Here is a 23423-nt window from a genome sequence, read left to right as displayed (position 1 = left end):
TGTTGCTAATTAAAACACCCATATTCTAGTGTGCAATAACTAAGTCGGTCCCGTTTTCACTTTTTTGATTTTTCAAGTTTTTTAGTCAAAGCGGGGTCTATTATGGATGCTGCTAGTCAAAACACCAATATTCTAGTGTGCAATAACTAAGTCGGTCCCGTTTTCACTTTTTTGATTTTTCAAGTTTTTTAGTCAAAGCGGGGTCTATTATGGATGTTGCTAATTAAAACACCCATATTCGAGTGTGCAATAACTAAGTCGGTCCCGTTTTCACTTTTTTGATTTTTCAAGTTTTTTAGTCAAAGCGGGGTCTATTATGGATGCTGCTAGTTAAAACACCAATATTCTAATGTGCAATTACTAAGTCGGTCCCGTTTTCACTTTTTTAATTTTTCAAGTTTTTTAGTCAAAGCGGGGTCTATTATGGATGCTGCTAGTTAAAACACCCATATTCTAATGTGCAATAACTAAGTCGGTCCCGTTTTCACTTTTTTGATTTTTCAAGTTTTTTAGTCAAAGCGGGGTCTTATTTGAATGCTGCTAGTCGAAACATCCATATTCGAGTGTGCAATAAAGAAGTCGGTCCCGTTTTCCCTTGTTTTTATTTTCGGGCTCTTTAGTCAAAGCGGGGTCTATTTTGGATGCTGCTAGTCAAAACACCCACAATGTTTTCTGACACTCATCTGAAACCACAATCTGCTTTACTTTAAATTAACACAATATATACATGCGGCTAATACAAAGTTTATTAGGCTGCTTCATAAGTAGTCACAAGTAGTCCATTGTTGATATTCCGCAGTCTCACAAAATTTTTCAATACTCTGATGTACGCCTTGTTTCAACTATGATAACTAAAATATTACTATAATTTAAAGCTAATATAAGGCCTTGGAATAAAGATATATACTATTTTTCTATACTACCATGAAATTTTTTCGAAACGTTTAAAACGTTTTCGCGCATAGCGATGTCATTTTGGCAAGTACGCACGGGTACGCAGGTTTACCATTGTCAAAAGAATACTGAGCTCCGTTCGCTGATAACTATTAAATATTATTAATCGACAATAACGCGATAAAGGAGAATTTGACCATTCCATTAAAACAAATCATAATCCACCTATCGAGGAGCCCAAAGTTGCTCTACCACAATCTGTCGTGTGAATCCTGTGAAAATTCGAGAATAATCTTTGGAAATCTAGGGTCACAATTAAATACCCTTATGGAAATCCATTGTGAAATTTGAATATCCCTGTAAAATTGCAGGAAGAAAAATGAAAGATAGAGCAGAAATCTCCTCGGTAGGTGGGCTGCAAATTTTAAATGGAACCGTTCATGCAAATTCTACGAAAACCAAATTTCCAAAGGAGTTTGGGGAAAAGCCCTCCTCCTGCCAAACTGTCGAGCACAGTTCAGGAATGGCGCTGGCATGTGCTGCTGTTACTACTGCTCCTTTGTTGGGACCGTGACTGTGGGTGTCAATGTGGATAACCAGGTCATCACATGCATGAAACAGAGAAGACTTCTCGTCAGCAATCAGGCAAGCATTGAATCCTCCACGCGAAAAGGCTCGCTTCAACTGATAAGTCACTGTTGATGGTTCGTGCAAGTCGGCTAATCGAACTGGCAGAGGCTGTCCGACATCGCTACTTATCCACGAAACTGCGATATTGGCGGCTTCCTGAATGGACAGAAAACGGGATGGAAGGCTTTGCCTGAATAAGTCGTAGATCCTGTTGCCCAGCTCGATGCAACCACACAGGCGTCCCAGGAAGGTTTCAGATAACGATTTATTGACGTCGGGCGGTAAGAGAAGTCCTTCTTGAAGGGCATAACCTAAACATAGCGCAATGACACTACAAGCATTACTGCCATTACGCCCGTTGAAGGTTCCCTGACTGAGTGTTGGTGGAAGACTCCATCTCCACACTGACGCAGTGAGTGCATCAGGAGAAACAGATGGCGTTGGCCCGTTATGAAGAGAACTAAGCGCTTCAAGCACTACACGTGTAGAACAAGCAGAAGACTCAGGCTCAACAGTATCGTCGCCATCGTCTGGCTGATCTTCGTCATCTTCATCCTCTCTTACATCAACTTCAGACATCAACAAGAACTGTCGGAATTCTTCCAAGTCGGTTGATAGTATCTGGGCAAAGGCACCGGTTCCTGCAGTAAGCTGCCTCATAGCAAACGCAATACCGTTCATAACTAGCGCAAGTTTGGCTGAGATGGTGTGCGTAGCTGCAGACAAGTACCGGCATCCCTGCGAAAACACGTACAAGAATCATACGTCAACGTCACGGCGTAAATTACAACCGTACTTCTATTCTCGTGGTCTCTAACGCTTCCTTACTTTTAAGCAATTTTTGGGTAACTTTCGCTTTAATTTCTAGACCAGGAGGAATTCGTTTATCATTGGCAGAATACTTCTCGGGAAAAAAATAAATGGGCTCTACAGAAAAAAAAAAACAAATTTTAAATTCTGAAAATTGACAACAAGATTATCGTAGGCGTGCAGTTAAGTCGCGCTAATTCATGTAGTTTTTGCCTTAAAGCGTCTACTCAAACCCAAAATTTAGCCTCTGCACCAAAACCAACATCCCATTCAACGAGAATTCCAAAAATGCCCCTCGTCCCCATGCAAGCAAAATCCCAAGCTCGAATTCCAAGCTACCCTACCACTAAATTCTAGCAGTCGCGATCTTTCCAACAGAATTATAAAAACTGCAATAAGATACTGTACTCGCACGACGCTTTTGGTTAACAAGAAAATGCAGAGATTGAGCTTGCATTTACTTAGCAGTTTCACTACATACCTTATCATCATGCGAGAGCGACGATTCCCCACCTTAAAAAAAAAAAGCAAGGGCAATAGGTTAATGTTCTCGTTAACAAATGTTCTCGAACAATATCGCGCATTTTATTGGCTTTCTTTGTTGGGATCGCATCATCAGAAGGCCAGGATCCAGAAGCAGCTATAACAGGTATGGCCGACGCAATATCCAAGCAGAAATACCTTAAAACTTCGAACAAAACAACAAATTGTTTTACCCGTAGGTTTTAGGTACCTGCATTCATGAGGTCCTGTAAGCGCGTCTGTTCCTCTCTCAGCGACGGAAGTTTGACGTCTTTGTAGAACTTAAGGAACGAAACCATCTCTCTCTTAAGAAGGACCAGCTCCTCTCCAAAGCGTTCAGCTTCCATCACTTTATTGACAAGACGTCGCTTTGTGCGTAGTGAAACTAAAGATTAAGAAAACCAATATAGTAACTTCCTCTTATCTCCAAGCCTTCAATGACTACCAGCTATCAATGCACGCGCTCTTCTTCGTACAAAATGCCCAAGCAATGCCCACAACAACACTTTACCGTCAAATTTCCCACCTATAACCAACACGCAATGCGCACTGTGCATTGAAGCTGAAACCGTCTATTGGATTCGAATATCATGTTCGTAATTCACTACTCAAGTGCTCAATTTTATATTTTTTAATATCATGATAGTGCCCCTACATATGATAAGTATCAGCAACGTCACAATGAGCACGCAATATTATATAAATAAAATGGGACATGCGACATTACCGCAATCTTGACATTCTGTTTGGCTCCACGCGAATAGCCCTTCCTCCACATCATCCTCTTTGACGATGCTGGATGGGTTGATGGCATTATGCCGGTCAACCGCTGTCTTTAGGGTCTGTTTCCAAGACGTCACTTTCGTACGCAATTTCTTCCGTTGCTTCGAAGTATCTAGGGAATTCAATTTAAGAAAGTTTTTACAAATAACGTAGTTACATGTAATAAACAAAAACAAAATTATCCGCAAGCCTTGAAAAAATTGTTGTCAATGGCCAAAATACGCAAAAGTGTTAGGTTCGACGAAAAAATAAAATGTGACAAACGTTAGATAGAGTTGCAAACAAATAATTTAACAAGGTCCAAGGTCGCCACGGCTCATGTCAAGTGACGCAAACTTTTCTATAGTGTTTTATCTTTTCGCAAATAAACGACAGATAACTTACAAAAAAAAAATTATTTTACCTACCAGTAAGCTTGCCCATATTGTAAACGGCCTGAGCTATGGAGAAGTGCATTTGCTCCATTTGCTTTCTCAAATATAGAACAGCGTTCTCCTCTAACATGCCCTTTTCTGCTGAAAGGGTCACTCCTCCAGAACAGTCCTTCGCCTTCTCGCCATATATTTCTTTTGACACGCTCAGCAATGCCTTTTCGTAGTCAGTTTTTGGCTCCTTTCCCATGATCTGAACGAGGTACCTCCTTTCAGCGTCTGTTATCTTTGATTTTCTCGATTGTAACGAACACTGTTCCACTGTAAAAGTAAATAAATAAAACAGCTAAACTAAGAAAGCATTGTACAATATTTAGCATTCTAATGCGGGTCATTAGATTCTAATGTACCGAGTAAAAAAAGAATGCATTTTCGTGCAATATGCACGGTTTGATCTACTAGTACTATAAAATACCTTTAGCAACTCTCAGAATTTCCTCTTTCCACTCCTTTGCACAATCGCGGCCGAAATTTATCTCTACGAATTCCTTGTCAATCTCTGCATTTAAAGTGGTAAACTGCTTTTCAACCTAAAACCAATGAGCAACAGTTCACACAATTCCGATTTAGTCCCTTTCCTTTCACTTCAACGCTAGCTGTTCATAACTTACCCGCTTATATTTGCGAGCCAGATAAGATGGCATGCCAACTATTTTCCTCCTGTTCCACTCCAAAGCATGCTCTGTCAGTAATTCTTCTCGTCCTGATAAAAAAGTCCAACAATGATTACATTTTTTTGTTCTTTCAAAATGTTTGTTCCTTTTTTTGAAAGATTTTCTGTACGTAAAATTGAGCTTTTGTCAACCGGGAAACATAACAACTATGTGACAAAACGTGTAAAGGTAAGCGTATAAAGATCAATATAAAACTCAAACCTTCTGGAAGCATATGCTTGGTAGTGGAGCCAAGTCTTGAAAAGTGGCTATTCACTTGTTCTGTTTCCTCTCCAGTAGTGGCAGCAGCACCAGTTTGCCAACGCCCGCCCCATATGGCCTTTAGATACAAAACAGAACTAGATGTAACTAGTTCACAGCACGGCACAGCAGGGCATGCTGAACATACAAAACCGACAAATTGAATTTGGTGTTAAAACAGTTGGATTTTGTAGAAAATTTGGTCCAACAAATCAGAGCCCAAAACAATTTCATTGGTACAATGTAGGAGCATGTCCTGCTTTCTGTCTTTGCACTGTAAAAATGCTATTATTTTTCATGGCTGCTGGTGATCAAGTTCTTGATTCCTGCATTTTGTTTGAAAGTCCATCAACTTTAAAAATGGAGCAGAACATAACGAAGAGAAACTGTAATAAAACATACCTGACAATGCCATGCATGAGCTTTTGCGTGCATAACGGATAATGCAGGTTTCATCTTTTTAGAAGCTTCATTTTCATTTCTTCGGAGCCAAGGCCAATACAGGCAAACCACATCGTACCATAAGAATTTGACCCCCTTAGGTATAAAATGATTTAGCTGCAGGTAATGGGCATATCCATAAATCTCGCCATACATCATATTAATGGCATTCTGCGCAAGTCCGTGCCTGCATGCTGCGATTTCTAGTCCTGTTTCAGAAAGATTTTTCTTCTTTTTCAGGTTGTTGCCTGCAGCTCTCCAGTTGGACTCGCCACACATGCTACCTCCACCTATATCCTATTAAGTGAAAGATTGACAAAAATAAAAATAAAAATAGACTCACAGTCTAAAAATGATAAACTTAAAATAAGATGCATCCTCATCATCTAACTACCGATATATCAGTACAAGAATATGATCATGAATTATATATTATAATAATTATATTAATTTCAAGTTCAATGGATAAAAATTTGGGGGTGATATTTTGAGTGCTACAATTGCCAGACCATTGCCTTCCAGGCATGGGTAAGCAAGATTTCACCGACATTGGATGACTTGCCCAAAGTTAAAAAAAAAATGAATCTTGCCTGGTATAGTTAATGTGGGCTCTAATGCTTATATTGTAGGATGGGTGATTTTGAAATGAACATACTCGACCAATGAAGCTCATTGAATGACTGAATGAATCATTTGTCATTTTTTAGCCTGGCATTCTGCTGATTGCCTTATGGTTCTCTTCTCACTATCTCATGTTATGAGGCAATGGCACAAAAACATGTGCTGTGCATTATAATAATAAAAAAACAGGTTGAGCCTGAAGCATCAGAAGCGAAGCAAACAATACAAATTCAGAATGCAATATGTTCAGTTTCTAGATGCAAGTCTCTCACTGCTTAGGAACGGCACATGTTTGTTGGTCCAGCTACAACTCAATATACAGGTTCATATAATCAGTATCATAGTATACACATTTATAGCATGGCATCTTGCAGCATTTAGTGATTAAATTTTCCCCTCAAGCCATAGGATAATTTATAAAAGTCTACAAATCATCCCTCAGCTTGCAGGGAAATTATCGTGTGCTACATGTAAGTGCTAAGCCAGACAATTAATATTGAGTAATTTTAATTCTGACCATCCAAACAATGTAATTTGATTCATTGTGTGTAAATTTCTACACCAAAAATACCTTGTGTTTGGCACCGTGATAAATGTTCTTTATGTGTTCATCAACCTTATTATTAGACGCAATAAAGGCTTCTCCATAGTAGCATTCTTTCTTTCGGCTATAAAATAAAAATAGGAGATCAATTCAGGATTCACGCTACCAGCATTATAGTGTAACTATCTAGGTAACTATCTAGGTACACAAAACTGCTGTGCAATTGTGTAAAGACGCCTTGTCTTACAAGATTTTTTCATGCTCCCAATGATGTTTTAAACATGGCACAGTAAATTATATTTTATCAAGGTGTTTTTTTTTTCCAGTACACTTGCCTTCCAGCAGACTTAAACCTATAAAGCTTCATATTTCCATCTACATGGACAGAATGCTGATCATCTGAACAAGCAGGGCACTGCATCCAGTCCATATGGCAAATGCTGTTTATCTCGAACTGTAAGTATTTCCACTCCTGGAATGATGTTCTGAAGGTGGATGCATTTATGGTGGGGATCTAAAATAAGAAATTGAACATTGCTACTACTAATATCAGCTTCAGGGATTGTCCTAGAGGGAAGGGGGATATTCCTCCACACTCAGTTATAGTGGTCCATGTATTTAAGACAGATTGTTTTACAACATCATGCAATTTCATCAACAAGCAGCCAAAAATCTTGTCACTCAAGGGAAAGAACACTATTACTCTAATTTTAGTGCATTTTGAAAATTAACTATTTTTTCTGAAAAGCTACCATAAATCTTTAGAATGGGATACATGAAATCATTAAGTAACTTGGCCACACTTGCTTGAAGATATTTACGACATTTAAAATATATTAGGTATTTTTATATATTTTGATAATTTTATTATAGTTTTTTTATAATATCCTTTTTAGATTTGCTGTACTTTATTATATAGATATATTTTATGCCCTTTTCTTTTTTATACCTTGCAGATGTAGAGCTACTCTGTAGAAATACTGCAATAAACCTTTATTATGATTATAATTATAACTATCACTATCACTTTCACTATCATTATCATTATTATTAAACACTAAAACAATCTGTCTTTAAAATCTGCCACACAGTGTTTTTTGGGGGGTTTGCCAGAGAAAAATATGGCCTAGAACTTTAGAAGTATTGTACTATTTTGGGGTGTCATAAAGTAAGGTCCTGATCAGTGAAAACAAATCCCCGCTTGAGATTCCTTTGTTTTTTATCCCTGAGACCGCTGTGGGGTGGACTGTTTATCAAAAAAAAAGAAGTTCCTACTGTATAATCATAAAATGCAGTTGGTCCATTACTATGGCAAGTGCTGGGTAGGAGTGTTAAGGCATATAAAAGTTGTTGGAGGTCAAAATTACAAATAGAGGAATGAATAGATGACCAGGGATTCCTTTTGATATTTTGTCTAAACAAGATCACCTGATATTTTAAACAAGAACACCTACAGTTTGAACATCCTTCATACATTATGTTCCTCAGAAACTTATCAAAATCTTGAAATTTTTCATCACTTATATAAATGACTGACAATTGGGCTTATGATGTGCATTCAACTTACTCTTCCATATAACTGGGAGTGCAACTCTAAGGACTTCAGGAAAGCATGTTCAGAAATGCCAGGAATCTGTTTTTGCAGGATGTCCCAGTAGGACAAAAGTCTTTGGTCAAATCCATAGGTCACACTGGTCACACTTCCTGGCCAATACCCCAGCTGTATCAATACTAAGGGATGTGATGTTGAAAACAGCTCATTGCAGCCATTGCATTTGAAACTGCGATGCAGTAAGTCATACCTCCCTAAACACAACAACAACAATAACAACATCAACAATGGCCTCTGACTGTAGAAAGCATGTTAATTTTATCTACAATTATATGTACGTACAGCTGAAACTATTGTTTCATGACCACCACTTTTCAAACTCTTGAAGAACTTTGGGAAATAGGTTTTCGCCAATCAAAAGTTAAGAAGGTTAAAGGCTAAAATGTTCTGCTAAAATATTAAACACAGTGATTCAAATCACTCAAAGTCACTCAAACATTGTTACTTTGGTTTGGTTTTACAAAGCAAGATCCAAAGATTGAAGGAAATTGATTAAAGGAAACCTATTTCACAATTTAGAGCTGGAGAACATTCAAATGATTCAACGGGTTTTTTTTGTTCAAATGTAAAGTATGTCAATGATTGAGACCTTTAAGGGATGGGCCTTTAAAAAGCAAATTGTTAAAGCTATGTGTACATACCATTTAAGTTAACCACTATAAGATGAGTGCCAGGAAGGGGTGCACTTGGGTCACAGATGCCTCGACAACCAGGGCAGTGGATAGGGGAGTTTGGTGGCAAAGCTTGTACTGTTTCCAGACAAAGAATGTTTTTATGATCAGATAAAATGTTATATTTGATGGGGCTATATCCAGAGAATTTTTCTCTATATTGAGGGAGATTTGCAGTTTTGGTCAATACACAAGGTATATACCCAATCTAACTGGATCTACCCCTGGAGTTTGGCATAGAAAAAAGAAACTTGACTAGCCAGTGCTCATTGTATGGTTAGCTCACTAGGTAAGGTACATGTACATAGCACAAAACTTAATTACAGATTAAATTTATTTAAAAAAAAACTTGGCAGGGACTTCCAGACTGGTACTGATCTTACAAAAAAGTTAAACTTGTAACTGCTGATGGTGGCTGAATGACAAACTGGTAATTGTGATGGGAGCTAGGCCTAGCGGCATAATTATAGTATTAACAATGAAATGTGTGTGATAGCAATACTTACTGACATCTATCCACTCTCCAAGAGCACTTTTTGAGACATAATTTGGCAGTGCTTCATAGTGACCATCTATTAAGATGTCACGGTCATGAAATGGAGCATCTGCATGTCTTTCCTGGTCACATGGGCCACATAATAGCCCCTCTTTGCACATCAAACAGCGTATCGACACTTTGTTTACTGTGCAGACCTGACATATGTCACTCTCTGGTGGGCTAAACCTTGCAGAGAGGGCAGCTGCAAAGAGAGATGGTCTTGTCTCTGCCCAGCTTTCATGTAGCTGCTCCTGTCTGTCTGTCCAGCATTGCTTTGGCTTTTTGTTTTTGCTGCACCATTCCTCAACAATATCTTTAATAGCCTTGAGATCAAGTCTTGTAACACCTAAGGATGTGACAGAATATTGTAAATCTATCAATCACTGTTATCCACGAAACATGCAAGAAACTTATACATGATATCACATCATGCAAAACTAGTCTCAATAGCAAATGATTATTATTGGGGATCATACAGTATGACAAGTTTCAGAGACCGTGGATCATACTTTTAAGTCATGGTAAGAATGACAAAAGTTCAAAAGTGCAGTTCAAGTAACAACTGGAAACTTTCGTGACAAAAACTTCTATGTTAATATTTTACGTATTTTATCAAACATGAAAATAAATTTCAAAATTCGTGAATCACTATGGGATATATACAAGGAAGCAACACATGCAATTTGACATCACAAGCACCTGTGAACTTTCAAGCTTCTAAAAGAATTTGTTTTGGTTGTTATCACAGATGATGACTTATATCGATAGCCTTTAAGAGTGTCAAAATAAATGCAATAGCTTTCCAATTTTTCTATTGAAAAATTGTTTTTGCTTTTTACCAAAAAATCCCTTGATTTTCTGGTGGATTTTGTATTAATATGGGCCCTGTGTTTGTACCTTCTTCAGCGATGTTGTCTTCATGGTGTACCTCATTTTCATAATATCCACCTAAATGTGAAAACAGAATTATTTGAATGAGACAGAAGTTTTTAGTCTGCTGGTGACAATGGTGATTGCATAGGCATTACGTGTACAGTAGACAGGGTGGTGAAGAGTATTTTCGTGATTTGTGATTGGCCACATAAAGCGGGATGCCAAGCATTTGTTAGTCCACTGATCCTGCCAGCTTTAAGTGCTTCAGAGCATGCACGTATTGGTGCCATTCAAGGATTGTTTGAGTGCTTGCAGCCATGGAGAAAAGATTCTACAGAAGACTTTGTGAGACTTGATCTTTGTTTCATTATAGCGCTTTAATTATGTAAATAATACTTGAAAATGTGTTATAAAACGCTATAATAGTTCTACAGAAGTTCCGTGGCTACCGCCACTTCATCATTAATATTCTAGCGCTTTATATCACCTATATATTTCAAGTGGTGATCCTCTATTCAACTAGCCTGCTGACGGGAAATATTCAACTTGAAATAGCTTTTCAAGTAAACCTCCAGCCCAACTTGTTTAAAAAATCAGCACAGTAGATACTATTAGGGGGAAATAACATATTGGCAGTAGTAATGTTTTACAGGAACAACAAATAGACAAGATAAAAAAGTGTTTAGACTGAACACTCACACATTCATCTTGACAACAAACCTTCGCCAGAGACGTCAAACTCGGGGTTCAGCCTCTTTTCTTTAGATTTTTTCTGACCTTTATACGTCCCTTTGTTATTTCTGAGTCCCGTGGCTGGATCGGTAGAAAATAAAAATCGAACCGGTTTCCTCTTTCGCTTTGATTTTACTTCTTGCCGATCAAGCAAGTCTCTGCCTTCTTTGAGAAGTTCTTCTACGGATTTCTTTCTTTTACCTACAAAAAAATAGACGAGGAGGTAAAAAAAAAATCGCCAAAAACTCCCATCGTTTACACATCTCCAAAAGAGCCTTTGATGATGGTCAGTAAAAGCTTAAACAGCGCTGAACTGCGTCCCACTTACCACGAGATTTGGGCGCCATATTGGATGTGATACCTAGACGCTGCGTCGAACGCTTTATAATTCACTTGTCCATGCGCATGACAATGAATTAATGACTATCATTAATTCAGTGGTCAAATAACATTTAAGGATAATCGTTAATTCATTCTCGAGACCATGCTGCACACAATGTTTTTGGGATGTAGTCCAGTAACAGTGACGTCATAGAAAGAATCCCAGGAATGTAGGGTAAATCAGGAAGTTCCCTCTCGGCCAACAAGTGGGTTTACATGCTCTTCGTGTGGAAAACTGCCGGGTGGTTTGTTATCTTTTAACACTGGACGGGGATTTGCATATATTCTTAGGTTTTCGTTACGATCAAAATAAGCCACACAGCGTGAATATTTTAATTCTTGCAAAGCGCAACCAATAAAAACACCCAAATCCCTAAATGACCAGGGGTCCCTTCTATCCGCTTATGTGATTATAAAAGGAAAATAATGTTGCGTTAAATTGCGTTTTATTCGTCGAACGCCTGTTATGTTTTATTCTGGAAATAAAAACCTTACTTGTGGATTATTTCACAATCTAAAAATGGCAAAAAGGTGTTTTTTTTTTCAGGATTGATAACATTTTAAGTGTTATAAGTGAATTAGTTCCATTCTGAAATTCAGAACGCATTTGCAATATTTTTTTTGCAGCAGCAGCAGCAAAAAATGTCACACAAGACTGCGAAAATATTCAACCTAACAAGCAAGAAAGATAATATCTAATTAACATATAAATGTATATTGAATTTGGATAAAGAGGTACATTTCGAAACTACAAGTCAAAAAGAAATAAAACATTAATTGCGTTATAAAACTTTCACCATCTCATAGGAGTAATCCGAAAACTTAGGAAGGACCAGATAAGAAAGCATTATTTTTAACGCTACCACGAGATTTATTTATCATAATCATAGGCGGGGCGCTACAACCCCGTAGTAGCGGAGAAGGCGTGTGTTTATTAATGATAGCGTCGGTCTGGCGCCAACGGTCATATCTCTCATAGTCTGCCGTCTTTATTGGATAGCTATTGACCGAGTGAATGGCAATCTAATGAAGCATTGTTAAACATTATTTAGGGTGTTATAAATAGCCCGTAATTATAATAACTTATAATAAAAAACATCATCGGGCATCCAAACGTTTGCATGCCGTGGAGGTGTCAAGAGGGCTGCAACGATATGTTAAAACTCATGAACGAGTAAAAACGAGGAAAACTGGAAGGAAAATTGTAATCTACTTTCTTTTCACCTTCTTCAAAAACGACCAGTCTTACAACTAAGTGTTTTAGACCTTTCACACATCAAGGATAAAAACGAACTTTGTCGTCTTGTTTACAATTTTGATGCCTGACCTCGCTTTCACGCACGCGTCGCAAAGTGTTGTGGGAAGATGTGGGGAAGGTGACGAGTTCGGACGAGACGCATTTGCGTTTTACAGTTTGGTTAATACAAATTCCGTGTCATCCGTCACCACGGCCCCATTGGTTTCTGGTTTTCCGTTCAATCGAATTTCGCGCCTCTCAGGAGGTCTTCCGCAGCAAGGTATCCCATAATAATCTTGAGCGGCCTCTGTCTCTTCGATCGTCTGGTGCATTTTGGCGAACAAAGTTTCCGGCAGCCAATAGGAGAGCATGCCATTCAGCAAAGCAACCACGCCAAATATGGTGACCGGCAGGGCCAGGGAGAGGCCTGGTAACTGGGCCTATTGAAGGTTTAGATAGTCAACAAGCGACAAGTTATTCATGAAACTAAGCATTATATATCTGTCCACAGTTTATGCATTCAGGTCGTCCGGCCGTCGGCCATTCATTCAGTCAGATATAGTATGCGTTTTTATAAGTAACGTGGCGGGCGCTTATTCGATTTGGGGGGCATTGTATTCGGTCGCTTTGCGCCTTACATTCGGTCATCATTACATACGTGGAAGGTGGGGCGCTTATCTCATATTTTGAGCGGGGCGCTTATTGGAAGCTGCACGCTAAAACGAGCTTTTATGGTATGTCCGTCCGTCAGTTTCCCTGCTAGCAGAGGCCTCTTTTCTTTGTATTTCGCTGGGCTGAGTTCGCGAGGAAAAGATACCTCTGCCATGGGTCGCAAGTTCGTTTGATCAAACCGCCGTCCACGATTGTGGACGAGATCCAGAGCGCATGCTCCGTTCATTAATTACTGGCCACTATTTGAGCCCACAATGACTAGCGCATGCGTGAAACGTATATCCGCTGCGAGATAATGAGCCCGCATTTGAAACGGCGTCCTCCGTAGAAATATCACGCGACGAATTATAAAAGAAGCCATTCAATGCCTTATCTTCATTCAAAATTTTCTCTCTTTTGACTAACGAGTCAATCTTCCGTTTACAGGTTTTGCATATTCTTCTGGGAATAGCTGATCTAAGTTTGCCAAAAAGTTTTGTAACATTTTCTTCGAATCCAACTGTGCGATATTTACATTGAAGAAACTCGCCTGCACAGATGTCTTGAAATTAATCCCACAAACAAGACAAAACTCGTCTTTGCTGCGTTTGTTGTTCAATCTTTTTAGTGACGTTTTAGGTGATTGAAATTGAACAGTTGTTTTCTTTTTTCGAAGAGGAAAACTAACCGGAGTTTGATTCATGATTTCCGACTAAACCCATGCAAAGAACGGGTTTTGGCACGTCGGTCGCTTATTAACGCTCACGCATGCGCAACAGAAACAGTTTCGACCCATGGCACAGGTATCTTTTCCTCGCGAACTCCAGCCCAGCGAAATACAGAGAAAAGAGGCCTCTGCTAGCAGGGAATCCGTCAGTCAATCAACGTGGGTAACGAAATCAATACTTCGCGGTGAATTTAGAATACTGTAAAAACACTTACCTTGTCAATCAAATATATTACTTTACGTTTATTGGCTGATATTTGATAAAACCGTCTTTGGCAAAACAAAGAACGTGAAATACTTACCGTCATGGCTACGTATGGCGCCAAGATAGCACCGATGCGAGCGCTCGTAGAACCTGCACCAAGGGCGATGTTCCTAATAATGAGTATCGAAATATGGTCAGATGGCAAAGCCGGTTGCTGTTATAGCCTGCTAGCCGGCTCTCACTGTGAGTTATTCGGAAATGTTTTATTTTCGAATATTGGGAACCCTGTGCGCGCGCGAAGGCCGTGATGCGCTGCACCAATGAGAGCCGGCTAGCAGGCTAGTTGCTGTTAAAGATGATTATGATGAAAATAATGATGATGATTATGATAATGATGATGATTATGATAGTGATGATGATAAGATTAATGCAGGAATGATAGTTATGGTAATAGAGATGAGGTTAATAGCGATGGTGATGATAATGAGGTTGATAGCGATGATAGAATGGTGTAGTAAAAGTAAAAAAAAATGCCGATGTTGTAAATGAATGCAGACTTACCTGATTCTTGTCGGGTAAAGCTCCGCTGTCGTCAAATACACAGAGGCCCAGTTGATGTTACCGAACATTGTGCCGACGAGAGCCAGCGCTGTTGTAAGCAGCGGATAACCTAGAGAAGATCACACACAGGAAGCCCGAGCTCAATCAGTTTTTTTTTCGGGGGGGGGGGTGCAGCCTCTTTATAAGACAAATTAAAATGCAAAATTTGGATGGCGATTTCAAAGTTGGATTTCATACTTAGCAGACACTTATATATGATTTGACAATAGTGTTTTCATTATTTTCTTACAGGGTTTACCTTTGTAGATCGCCAACATCGTGAGTAACATGACTCCTGCGGTTACTGCGCATGCTCCATGCGTCAAACGCCTCCCTGCACTAAAAAGGATAAGTAAGACGACTCAAATAAAATATTTTACTCTGGTTAACGCGCCTCTTGCGCCAGCCTTTAGCTAGGTACTTAGGATAAACATAACTAGCACGATATTTCCTCAGTGCCCCCTCTGTGCTTCTTTTATTGGTTGGCCTCCAGTTAACTTTCTCTTTTGTAATTAATGCAGGCGCGTATCCAGAAGGGGGGAGGGGAGAGGGGGGGTCCGAGGGATCCTAACCCCACCGTGCAAATGTGACGAGATGAGTTCGATACCAGTTAACCCCTTCGTTGGTCGTTAAGAAGACCGATAGTTTGATGCGTGTATTTGGATAGAAAAGTGTCTAGGTGGATCTAGTGACTTATATTACCAAAGCTAAGAATGCCCATTTAAACTTAATTTATCAGTGGTCATTGAATTACTACTCTGGATCCCACGCTCCGTTCTCTCTAGACGCGTCCCTGAAAAGGCTTATAATGTCAAGTGGTCTAGCGCTTGAAACTTGGCAAACGCAGCGAACGAATGATAAAACATGATAGTGCGGTTCTCCGCGCGCCAGTACGCCATGGCGTGTTTAAAATAACCAGACAGACGTAGGAAATAAAACAATTTACGAAAAAAATGTACCATGGTTAAGATATTTTTCAGCTTTTTTGTTGCGACTAGGGGAACCCCTGCTACGCCCGGGTATCAAATAAAACCCATGATTATAGTTATCTAGACATCGTGGCATTTTATGGAAATAAAGCTTTTATAGATCATTGAATTGAATTGTATTATCGTAGTTATGACCACTATAAAATCACGATTGTTGATTTTGGCTGTAGATTCTGATGATTAAGCTTTGTGGCGGCGCTTATGATTTTGTGGATGATTGACATTGGTTGATGGTGGCGCTTACTATTGCAGAAGAATCCACTTGAACACAACACTGACGAACTGAAGACCCGTTATGATGAAGTAGTTCACGTGGAGTTGACCTGAGAGCTGTGAGATGAACAGGAGCATGCCAAAGTAGAGTAACGAGACGGAAAACCTGGACACAAGCAAAGGAGAGGTCAGTGCAGCTACTCAAAGGGAGTATACAGTTGAGTAGAAAAGCTGTAAATATCGGTATGAGAGGAAAGGTGGGCGAAAGAAATATGGAATTATACTGGAAATAAGGACCCGAACTCCTCCCCCAGTAAATCGGTATTTCAGACCTAAGGAAGTGCTTCATTAAATAATACCTTAAGATGAAGCCCCCTTAGAGGGCCATTTTTCTCAAGCCCCATTCACATTGACATATATTTTAGAGAACAGGTTTCAGCTCATTATGCGTTACCCATGAGCTAATGTAGCTTACGATATATAAGGCTATCCTGTGCAACCTTATTTGAAATAGGTGTATACAAACGAGTAAAAAGGAAGGGAAAACTAACTCTTCTCCCTAATTTCCCTACTCATAAGCCACTCTCCTATGACAAAAAAAATTCTAGCTACGATCATTAAAACTGAAAATAATCCGATGAATTACCACTGGTACGCAAGGATGAACGACCATTTCCTCAGTTTCCATCCGCTAAGCAAATCAAGAGGAGCGTGTCTCTTGGCTGCCTTTTCGTCCTTCAGCTGATCTCTACGGATGCTCGTTACCAGGCCCATCAGAGCAGCTGAATCCACGGAACGTTGCCCTTTCTTAGGGCCGTACTTCATGATGACAGCATAAGCTGTATCCACGTACCCATGAGCCAGAAGCCAGCGAGGGGATTCCGGGATCCACCTAACAAAGATTAAGCAATGTCTGAGGGTTGAATGGTATAGCTAGGAAAAATATATAGCAAAACAAACTACGGTGCTATGCAAACAGCTTGTTTTCTTTTTTGGGAGTGATTTGCGATTTGGGCCGTAGCAGGGGTGGGGCACTGGGGGCATGTGTTCCCCTCCCTATGATATTTTCAGGAATTACAAGGGATTGACCAGTAGCGGTGTGGGAGAGAATTACAAGCGATTGACCAGTAGCGGCGTGGGTGTGCCCCAAATATTTTCTTGATGTTGTGAGCTGCGCTCTGGAAATAGTACAAGCTGAGCTTTCAGGCGTCAAGGTGTCAGGTCTAGTTTGTCAACGCCCCTTTAGGGGAACCTGATGCGTCTCCCAGTGAGGTTCACATACCTCCAGCATAGCAGCACTGCAAAAGCTGGTACCGTGTATACCAACAATAAGGTTCTCCAGGCGCGTATGAGGTATGCTATGAGCACAAAGAAAATGTCCGCAGCGCCACCAAATAAGGCAAACAACACGGCAATCAGCGTCCGACGCTTTGGCCCGACCATCTCAGCCAAGTAGACGTATTCGGAAAGCATGACGCCTGTTAACCCGAACCCGACCACGAAACGCAGGAAGGCGAAGAATGACACACAGTCAACACACGCAGACCCCACACCCGCCACACCCTAGAGATACGGGACGCAGTCATTAGTGGTATAGTATGGCAGTATGAACAATAGCATCAGCAATAACATCATATACACAAATAATCATCATTATCATCAACAGTAGCATTAAAAACATAACAACAACACTATCATCGCCACCGACAACATCAGCTTTTTATATACTCGAAAACTCCTAAAAGCCTAATTTTAAAAATCCGCAATCTCATTAAAGCCCTTCTCCCCCCCCCCCCCCTCCTTCTCACACACACTCCTAAAGCCAAGTGGTTAATTTTATAGCAGTAAAAAGCAAAAAACGACGACAATAATAAATTCAGTAATATTAAAAAACGTACGCTCATGAGTTTACGAGCACCACTATTTTGCAGGACTCTTTTGGATAACCGTTAAATACGTAGGGACTTCTGTAACTCAATATATGTAACACAACATATGCAAGACAACATATATAACAATAACTTCACCAGAAATGTATATGAGATGAACAGACACTTCTTGCGTCCCCACGCGTCAGATATGACGCCACACACAAGCGAGCCAATCAGCATGCCCACAAAAAAGCAGGACTGCAGAGTAGCGCCCAGGTATCCGCGGTCACAAATCAGCTTCCACTGAAACGCAACAATTCACACAGTCGAGCTCCGCTAACTCGAACTCTGAAGGTTATAGAGCTCCACTAACTAGAACTCTGAAGGTGGTAGAGTTATCAGGAATAAATGAATAGTATAATAGCTGCCCAAATAAAGAATGAAAAAATCGATCAACATTTTATATGTTGAAAATGAACGAGAAGGAAGTTAACTTAGTATGATATGGCTGATAAAGGAACTGCAAATTTTGTTTGATTTTACGGGCAAACAGACTCTATTTCCAGCCGTCGCTAGGCCTAATGCTGTGGGCTCACAAAAAACGAGCTAGAAATCGAGCCTAACGGGCAGAGGAATTCTACTTTACCTCCGTAGGATGTAAAACGATTTTTTCCCTTAAACTGGTTTATGGTTTGGGAAGAAATATGCGTTGGGAGTTGCGTTAGGGGTTTGGTGTAACAACCAATGCAAGACAAACGAATTGCAATATTCGATCATTGCTCTGGTTATATTTATAACTTTATAAACACGGCTTTGATAAATCTTGAGGATGTAACCGCTTCTTACCCCCTCACCCCTCAGTTCTCATCCCTCCCCTAACCCTCCTCTTAGTACCCCTCACCCCTCCCCTTAGTACCCCTCACCCTTCCCCTTAGTACCCCTCATCCCTTCTCTTAGTACCCCTTACACCTCCCCTTAGTACCCCTCACCCCTCCCCTTAGTACCCCTCACCCTCCTCTTAGTACCCCTCACCCCTCCTTTTAGTACCCCTAACCCCTCCCCTTAGTACCCCTCACCCCTCCCCTTAGTACCCTCACCCCTCCCCTTAGTACTCCTAACCCCTCCTCTTAGTACCCCTCACCCCTCCTCTTAGTACCCCTCACCCCTCCCCTTAGTACCCCTCACCCCTCCCCTTAGTACTCCTAACCCCTCCTCTTAGTACCCCTCACCCCGCCCCTTAGTACCTCTCACCCCTCCCCTCTTAGTACCCCTAACCCCTCCCCTTAGTACCCTCACCCCTCCTCTTAGTACCCCTCACCCCTCGCCTTAGTACCCCTAACCCCTCCACTTAGTACGCCTAACCCCTCCTCTTAGTACCTCTCACCCCTCCTCTTAGTACCCCTAACCCCTCCCCTTAGTACCCCTAACCCCTCCCCTTAGAACCCATAACCCCTCCCCTTAATAACCCATAACCCCTCCCCTTAGTACCCCTAACCCCTCCCCTTAGTACCCCTCACCCCTCCTCTTAGTACCCCTCACCCCTCCTCTTAGTACCCCTCACCCCTCCTCTTAGTACCCCTCACCCCTCCTCTTAGTACCCCTCACCCCTCCCCTTAGTACCCCTCACCCCTCCTCTTAGTACCCCTAACCCCTCTTCTTAGTACCCCTAACCCCTCCCCTTAGTACCCCTCACCCCTCCTCTTAGTACCCCTCACCCCTCCTCTTAGTACCCCTCACCCCTCGCCTGAGTACCCCAACCTCTCCCCTTAATACCCCTCCCTCCACCCACCTCGGATACCGTTGACGTCATGGGCCCATCAAATATGTACTCCGTGCAGTTGGCGCAGCATTGTCTTGGAGGGCAGGTGACGTTGGGCGTGGCACAATGGTAGTGGGGTGTGCCCATGGCGAATATCAGTGCCGCAAACTGAGCCCCCATTGGCATCACCAGCACGCTCAGCGCTACCCACAATCCTCTTTGGTAGCTTCCAAATGAGCGCACGTGGTCAAAGATGTCGTCGTACACGTGTGGCTTGGTTGGAACAGGGTTGGCGTTTTCGTCCATGGCGCAACCTCTAAGGAAAGAACTAAATTTTTTTTTAATCATAGCCGTTTATGAAATTTTACAAATTCTTAGTTGTCGCCTATGTAATACATCATACATCACCGCGTCGCAATTTATGTTATTATACAGAGAACAACATCGATGCGATAAATATACACCAAGATAAAGTTGTATCACTTGAGAAATCTTCCTAGGATAACTTTCAGCGCGACGTCTGTATTAATCGAGAAATTTATTAATCGAGATTTCTTGAATTCTTGACCACCACCACGTTACACGCTATCTCTCTGTTCCCCTCCGGGTAGACCACCCCGGTGATTTCCAAACAAGACAGACCATAGTTGTAGTGAATGCAGCTGCTGTTAATGGCATGGAAAATATTATTAATTAAAAAAAGTGTATGATACTTATTTGAATTTATTAAGGGGCAATCTACTTTAGATTTGACTGCTAGCGTGACAGTGTTCTGGTTATAATTGCAAATTCGAGCCTGGTGTAGGGAAGAGCTTTCCTTTTTTATAGCGGAACCTTGTGTTTAACGCGACATGATTTTACCCCTCTTAATTAGCCCCTTATCTTTTCCTTAGAGCTGAAAGATAATAAAATTTAACGTAACAAACGAATAGAAGTTATTCTTGCTTGAGTTAAATGTAAAGTATCATTCTAATATAGAGAGCAGCGAACTTTACTTTGCTTTATAGAATCTGAGACTTTTGAAACAAAAGACTTTTGGGACAAAAGTACTTACAGTCAAAAATGGCAAAAGGATAGTTTGCAATAAATCCCTTCTCAAATACGCCCCGCCTCTCTTCTTTTGTCAGTCGTTTTGGTTCTATAAACCCACTAAGTTCTGGCCACTGCTACGAAATCGACATCTCTATTTTCAAACACGACCTTGGATAAAAGGTATATATCTAAAATTGTATTTATTAAATTATTTGCATCGTTTTCATCAAAATGATTTCACCCCTACTGAATCACAAATACAATGCACTGCAACTTTTCCGGGACAGGGCATGTCGATCATTATTATATCAAGAATATTGTTATTTCTGTAACCCCTGTATTTATTAGCACTAAATTATTTTCTTAGCAAGACACAATAGCCCCCCCCCCCCCTGATGCCGCAAATATCCGTTTAAAAAATTAATGAGAAATTATCTGTTCCTTTTTCCCAGGAGGGACCATTCCTTTTTTTCCTAGCCAGCATTGGCTAGGATTTTTTTTCCCAGCCAACAGTGGCAAGCATTTAAGCAAATAAATAATTGCCTGTATAACCGACCGGGATAATTTTTTCCCAAGAATCCGCCCCAGCTCCAGCGCCCCCAAAATTTTCCAGCACAACTAATTTGACTCCACAAATTTGCCAGGGATGATTTTTTCCCAGCAACCAAGGGGTCATACATCTTTCCAGCCAGCAAAAAAAACGGGCTGCAGAACATATATTTTGCGGAACAGACCCGAGGGAATATAAAATAACAGGAAAACAAATGTTCTTAACCTGGGATCGAACCTGGTTTTAATGCAAACACAAAAATATAGACCATACCTCCAGACATGCGCTGAATCACCGTATGTCGGATAAAGCTTTACGGCTAGGCTATAGATTTCGGCCCCAACACCGCTCTAGCCCTGTTTATTAGTTGCTTACGCCACGCACAGCTCGCTGTGACGTAGCGTGAAAAATATCGAGATCTACCTGGGCGCCATGGTTCCCGTGGTCTCTCAGTCGCCATACGTGCGCATGGCCTCTATTATTCAAGATATAAAATGAGTGAAGAATACAACGCGTTGTTTTTTTAGCAGTTGTTTCCTGGTTGCATCCCAAAAGATAATGTTTCATTATCTTATCAAAATGTTTCTCAGATTCTTTTATTCTTCAAATTCATCAATTGTACATCAATATATAGTACAAATCAATTGTACTATATAAAAAGTATAGAATCACAAAAAAAAAAGCGTGTGCGCGGATCGGCGGTATCGTATTCTAACCGGGTAACCGGTCATAGTACAGTATCAGGGGCATCAATAATATTCTTGAATGCTCCCCGGGTCCCCAGGAGAACGCATCCCCCATCGCTGCAACTCATTCTACCAACCATAAAAAAAAATAGAAAATAGAACTCGGCGGAAGTGTTTGAGATATATACAATCCTTTGTAGGGACGACCTCCCTGATGATCGTGTATACCACGCAAGCCATCCAAGTCTGCTAGCCGGCTTCTCCGGATAGCCCGGCTAACGCCCCTGCAGCACACGGTATATCTTATCTTCTCGACCCAACTCAGTAATCGATATGTCTCTATTTTAGCGTAAACAAAATTGCCTTGCATATGATTATGTTTTACGCTTCTTCTTAAATATTCTAACGGTTTTTGTAACACTTTGTACGCGAAGTATTACTTTTACGTTTTGAACTCATTAAATAAAATGATTTCGTTTTGATGCATAAATGGTCCGGTTTAGTTACTAATCCATATGCTTGGGTTTCTCTATTAAAATCTCTCTCTATTAAAAGTATCTCTATTAAAAACCTTCAAATGATTATAATATGATTCGTTATTTCTGTTTAAAAGGTATCACATTCTAGCCCGACCATTGCTTGTCCTAGTACTTGATAAATTAAACGCGTATAGGTATATCAGCCCGAAATTAGAAGAGCGTAGAAATCATCAATGGATCCGATTCCAAGAGTTACGACCACGGTAAGGCTGACACGCAGCCATTTATAGCTAAATATACGTCCTATAATTTACTGCGGGGAGGGTAAAATGTGTTTGTATTTCTCACCTGGTGCAGTTTGTGTTGTGAATCACTGAATGCCGAGTCTAAAAACCAGAACCTCTTATCACGGACGTGTTATCAGGCGTTGCACTCTATGGCGGGCGTGGTTTTAAGGTTTATCTGACTTCAGTGGGCATATCGGCATAGTGAAGAGAGCCAAGCTCATTTATTGCCTTTCGAGGACCTTGGTTATCTTTTTTTTTTCATAAGACTGTTTATTCGATTGATGACTGTAAATCCCTTTGTTTTTATGGTAAGGCCTTTTCCCCCTTTAGGACTGCAAATCAAAGTCTTTTTTTTATTGCGGACTTTCGCCGGACGTCCCTCTCTCATTATTGCACTTCATTCTAACGGACCATTGTTAAGGATTGTCTGGGGATACATCCTATGGTCTTTTTTATTGCAGTGCTTACATTATGACCCACGCTTGTGATTACATGCATTAAGCGGTGCTTGCCTGACTTTGAGTCTAAAGTTGAACGCACACTCCGATGGATAGATGTTTAAGATATACAAAATGCCACGGACAGAGTCACGGAAATGCGAAATGCTAATAAGGGGAAGCATTATAAACGCGCATTGATTCACCACGAAATGAATGGGGGGGGGGGGGGGAGTGTCGGGGAGCTTCGTCCAAATATAAATGTTAGTCCGGCGGGAAAAGAGAGTTTCTATACTCTGAATT

The 23423-nt window shown here is 40.7% G+C and overlaps 2 protein-coding genes across 5 annotated transcripts; both read right to left on the bottom strand.

Annotated features, from left to right (window-relative positions):
• Positions 1-728: 728 nt before the first annotated feature.
• LOC116605656 lies at positions 729-11672 on the bottom strand. Of its 2 annotated transcripts, XM_048726269.1 has the most exons (17): positions 11345-11672; positions 11005-11217; positions 10309-10359; positions 9380-9757; positions 8844-8951; positions 8158-8396; positions 6926-7104; positions 6618-6714; positions 5387-5722; positions 4946-5063; positions 4682-4773; positions 4486-4600; positions 4047-4331; positions 3584-3751; positions 3068-3241; positions 2816-2847; positions 729-2262 (listed from the first exon to the last, which is right to left on the bottom strand). In XM_048726269.1, exons 1-17 carry the CDS (start codon positions 11361-11363, stop codon positions 1333-1335), a joined length of 3534 nt encoding a protein of 1177 aa, XP_048582226.1. In that variant the 5' UTR covers positions 11364-11672; the 3' UTR covers positions 729-1332. The 2 variants fall into 2 exon arrangements, with proteins under 2 accessions (XP_048582226.1, XP_048582227.1); XM_048726270.1 differs by lacking the exon at positions 11345-11672 and having other exon boundaries at positions 10984-11148.
• Positions 11673-12588: 916 nt separating this feature from the next.
• LOC5507539 (organic cation transporter protein) lies at positions 12589-22851 on the bottom strand. 3 transcript variants are annotated; one of them, XM_048726274.1, is made up of 10 exons: positions 22745-22851; positions 19680-19977; positions 18047-18193; positions 17302-17582; positions 16666-16911; positions 16051-16185; positions 15077-15156; positions 14779-14887; positions 14315-14387; positions 12589-13074 (listed from the first exon to the last, which is right to left on the bottom strand). In XM_048726274.1, the coding sequence occupies exons 2-10, from the start codon at positions 19953-19955 to the stop codon at positions 12805-12807; spliced, it is 1617 nt and encodes a 538-aa protein (XP_048582231.1). In that variant the 5' UTR covers positions 19956-19977; positions 22745-22851; the 3' UTR covers positions 12589-12804. The 3 variants fall into 3 exon arrangements, with proteins under 3 accessions (XP_048582231.1, XP_048582229.1, XP_048582228.1); XM_048726272.1 differs by having other exon boundaries at positions 19680-19965; positions 22745-22835; XM_048726271.1 differs by lacking the exon at positions 22745-22851 and having other exon boundaries at positions 19680-20668.
• Positions 22852-23423: the final 572 nt, after the last annotated feature.

This window comes from Nematostella vectensis, chromosome 4, assembly GCF_932526225.1.
Source record: "Nematostella vectensis chromosome 4, jaNemVect1.1, whole genome shotgun sequence".
Taxonomy (NCBI): Eukaryota; Metazoa; Cnidaria; class Anthozoa; order Actiniaria; family Edwardsiidae; genus Nematostella; species Nematostella vectensis.
Note: the sequence above shows the minus strand (reverse complement) of the source record. Positions and strands in the feature narration are given on the sequence as shown.

Coding starts and splice junctions, on each gene's coding strand:
- LOC116605656 (XM_048726269.1), bottom strand. Junction 8,397..8,843: donor TATAGTGGTTAACTTAAATG/GTATGTACACAT, acceptor TGTTGTGTTTAG/GGAGGTATGACTTACTGCAT. Junction 4,601..4,681: donor TGGCTCGCAAATATAAGCGG/GTAAGTTATGAA, acceptor CATTGGTTTTAG/GTTGAAAAGCAGTTTACCAC.
- LOC5507539 (XM_048726271.1), bottom strand. CDS start 19,997: ATGATTAAAAAAAAATTTAGTTCTTTCCTTAGAGGTTGCGCCATGGAC. Junction 15,157..16,050: donor AAGTGGATTCTTCTGCAATA/GTAAGCGCCACC, acceptor TATCCTTTTTAG/TGCAGGGAGGCGTTTGACGC. Junction 14,388..14,778: donor CTTTACCCGACAAGAATCAG/GTAAGTCTGCAT, acceptor ACTCATTATTAG/GAACATCGCCCTTGGTGCAG.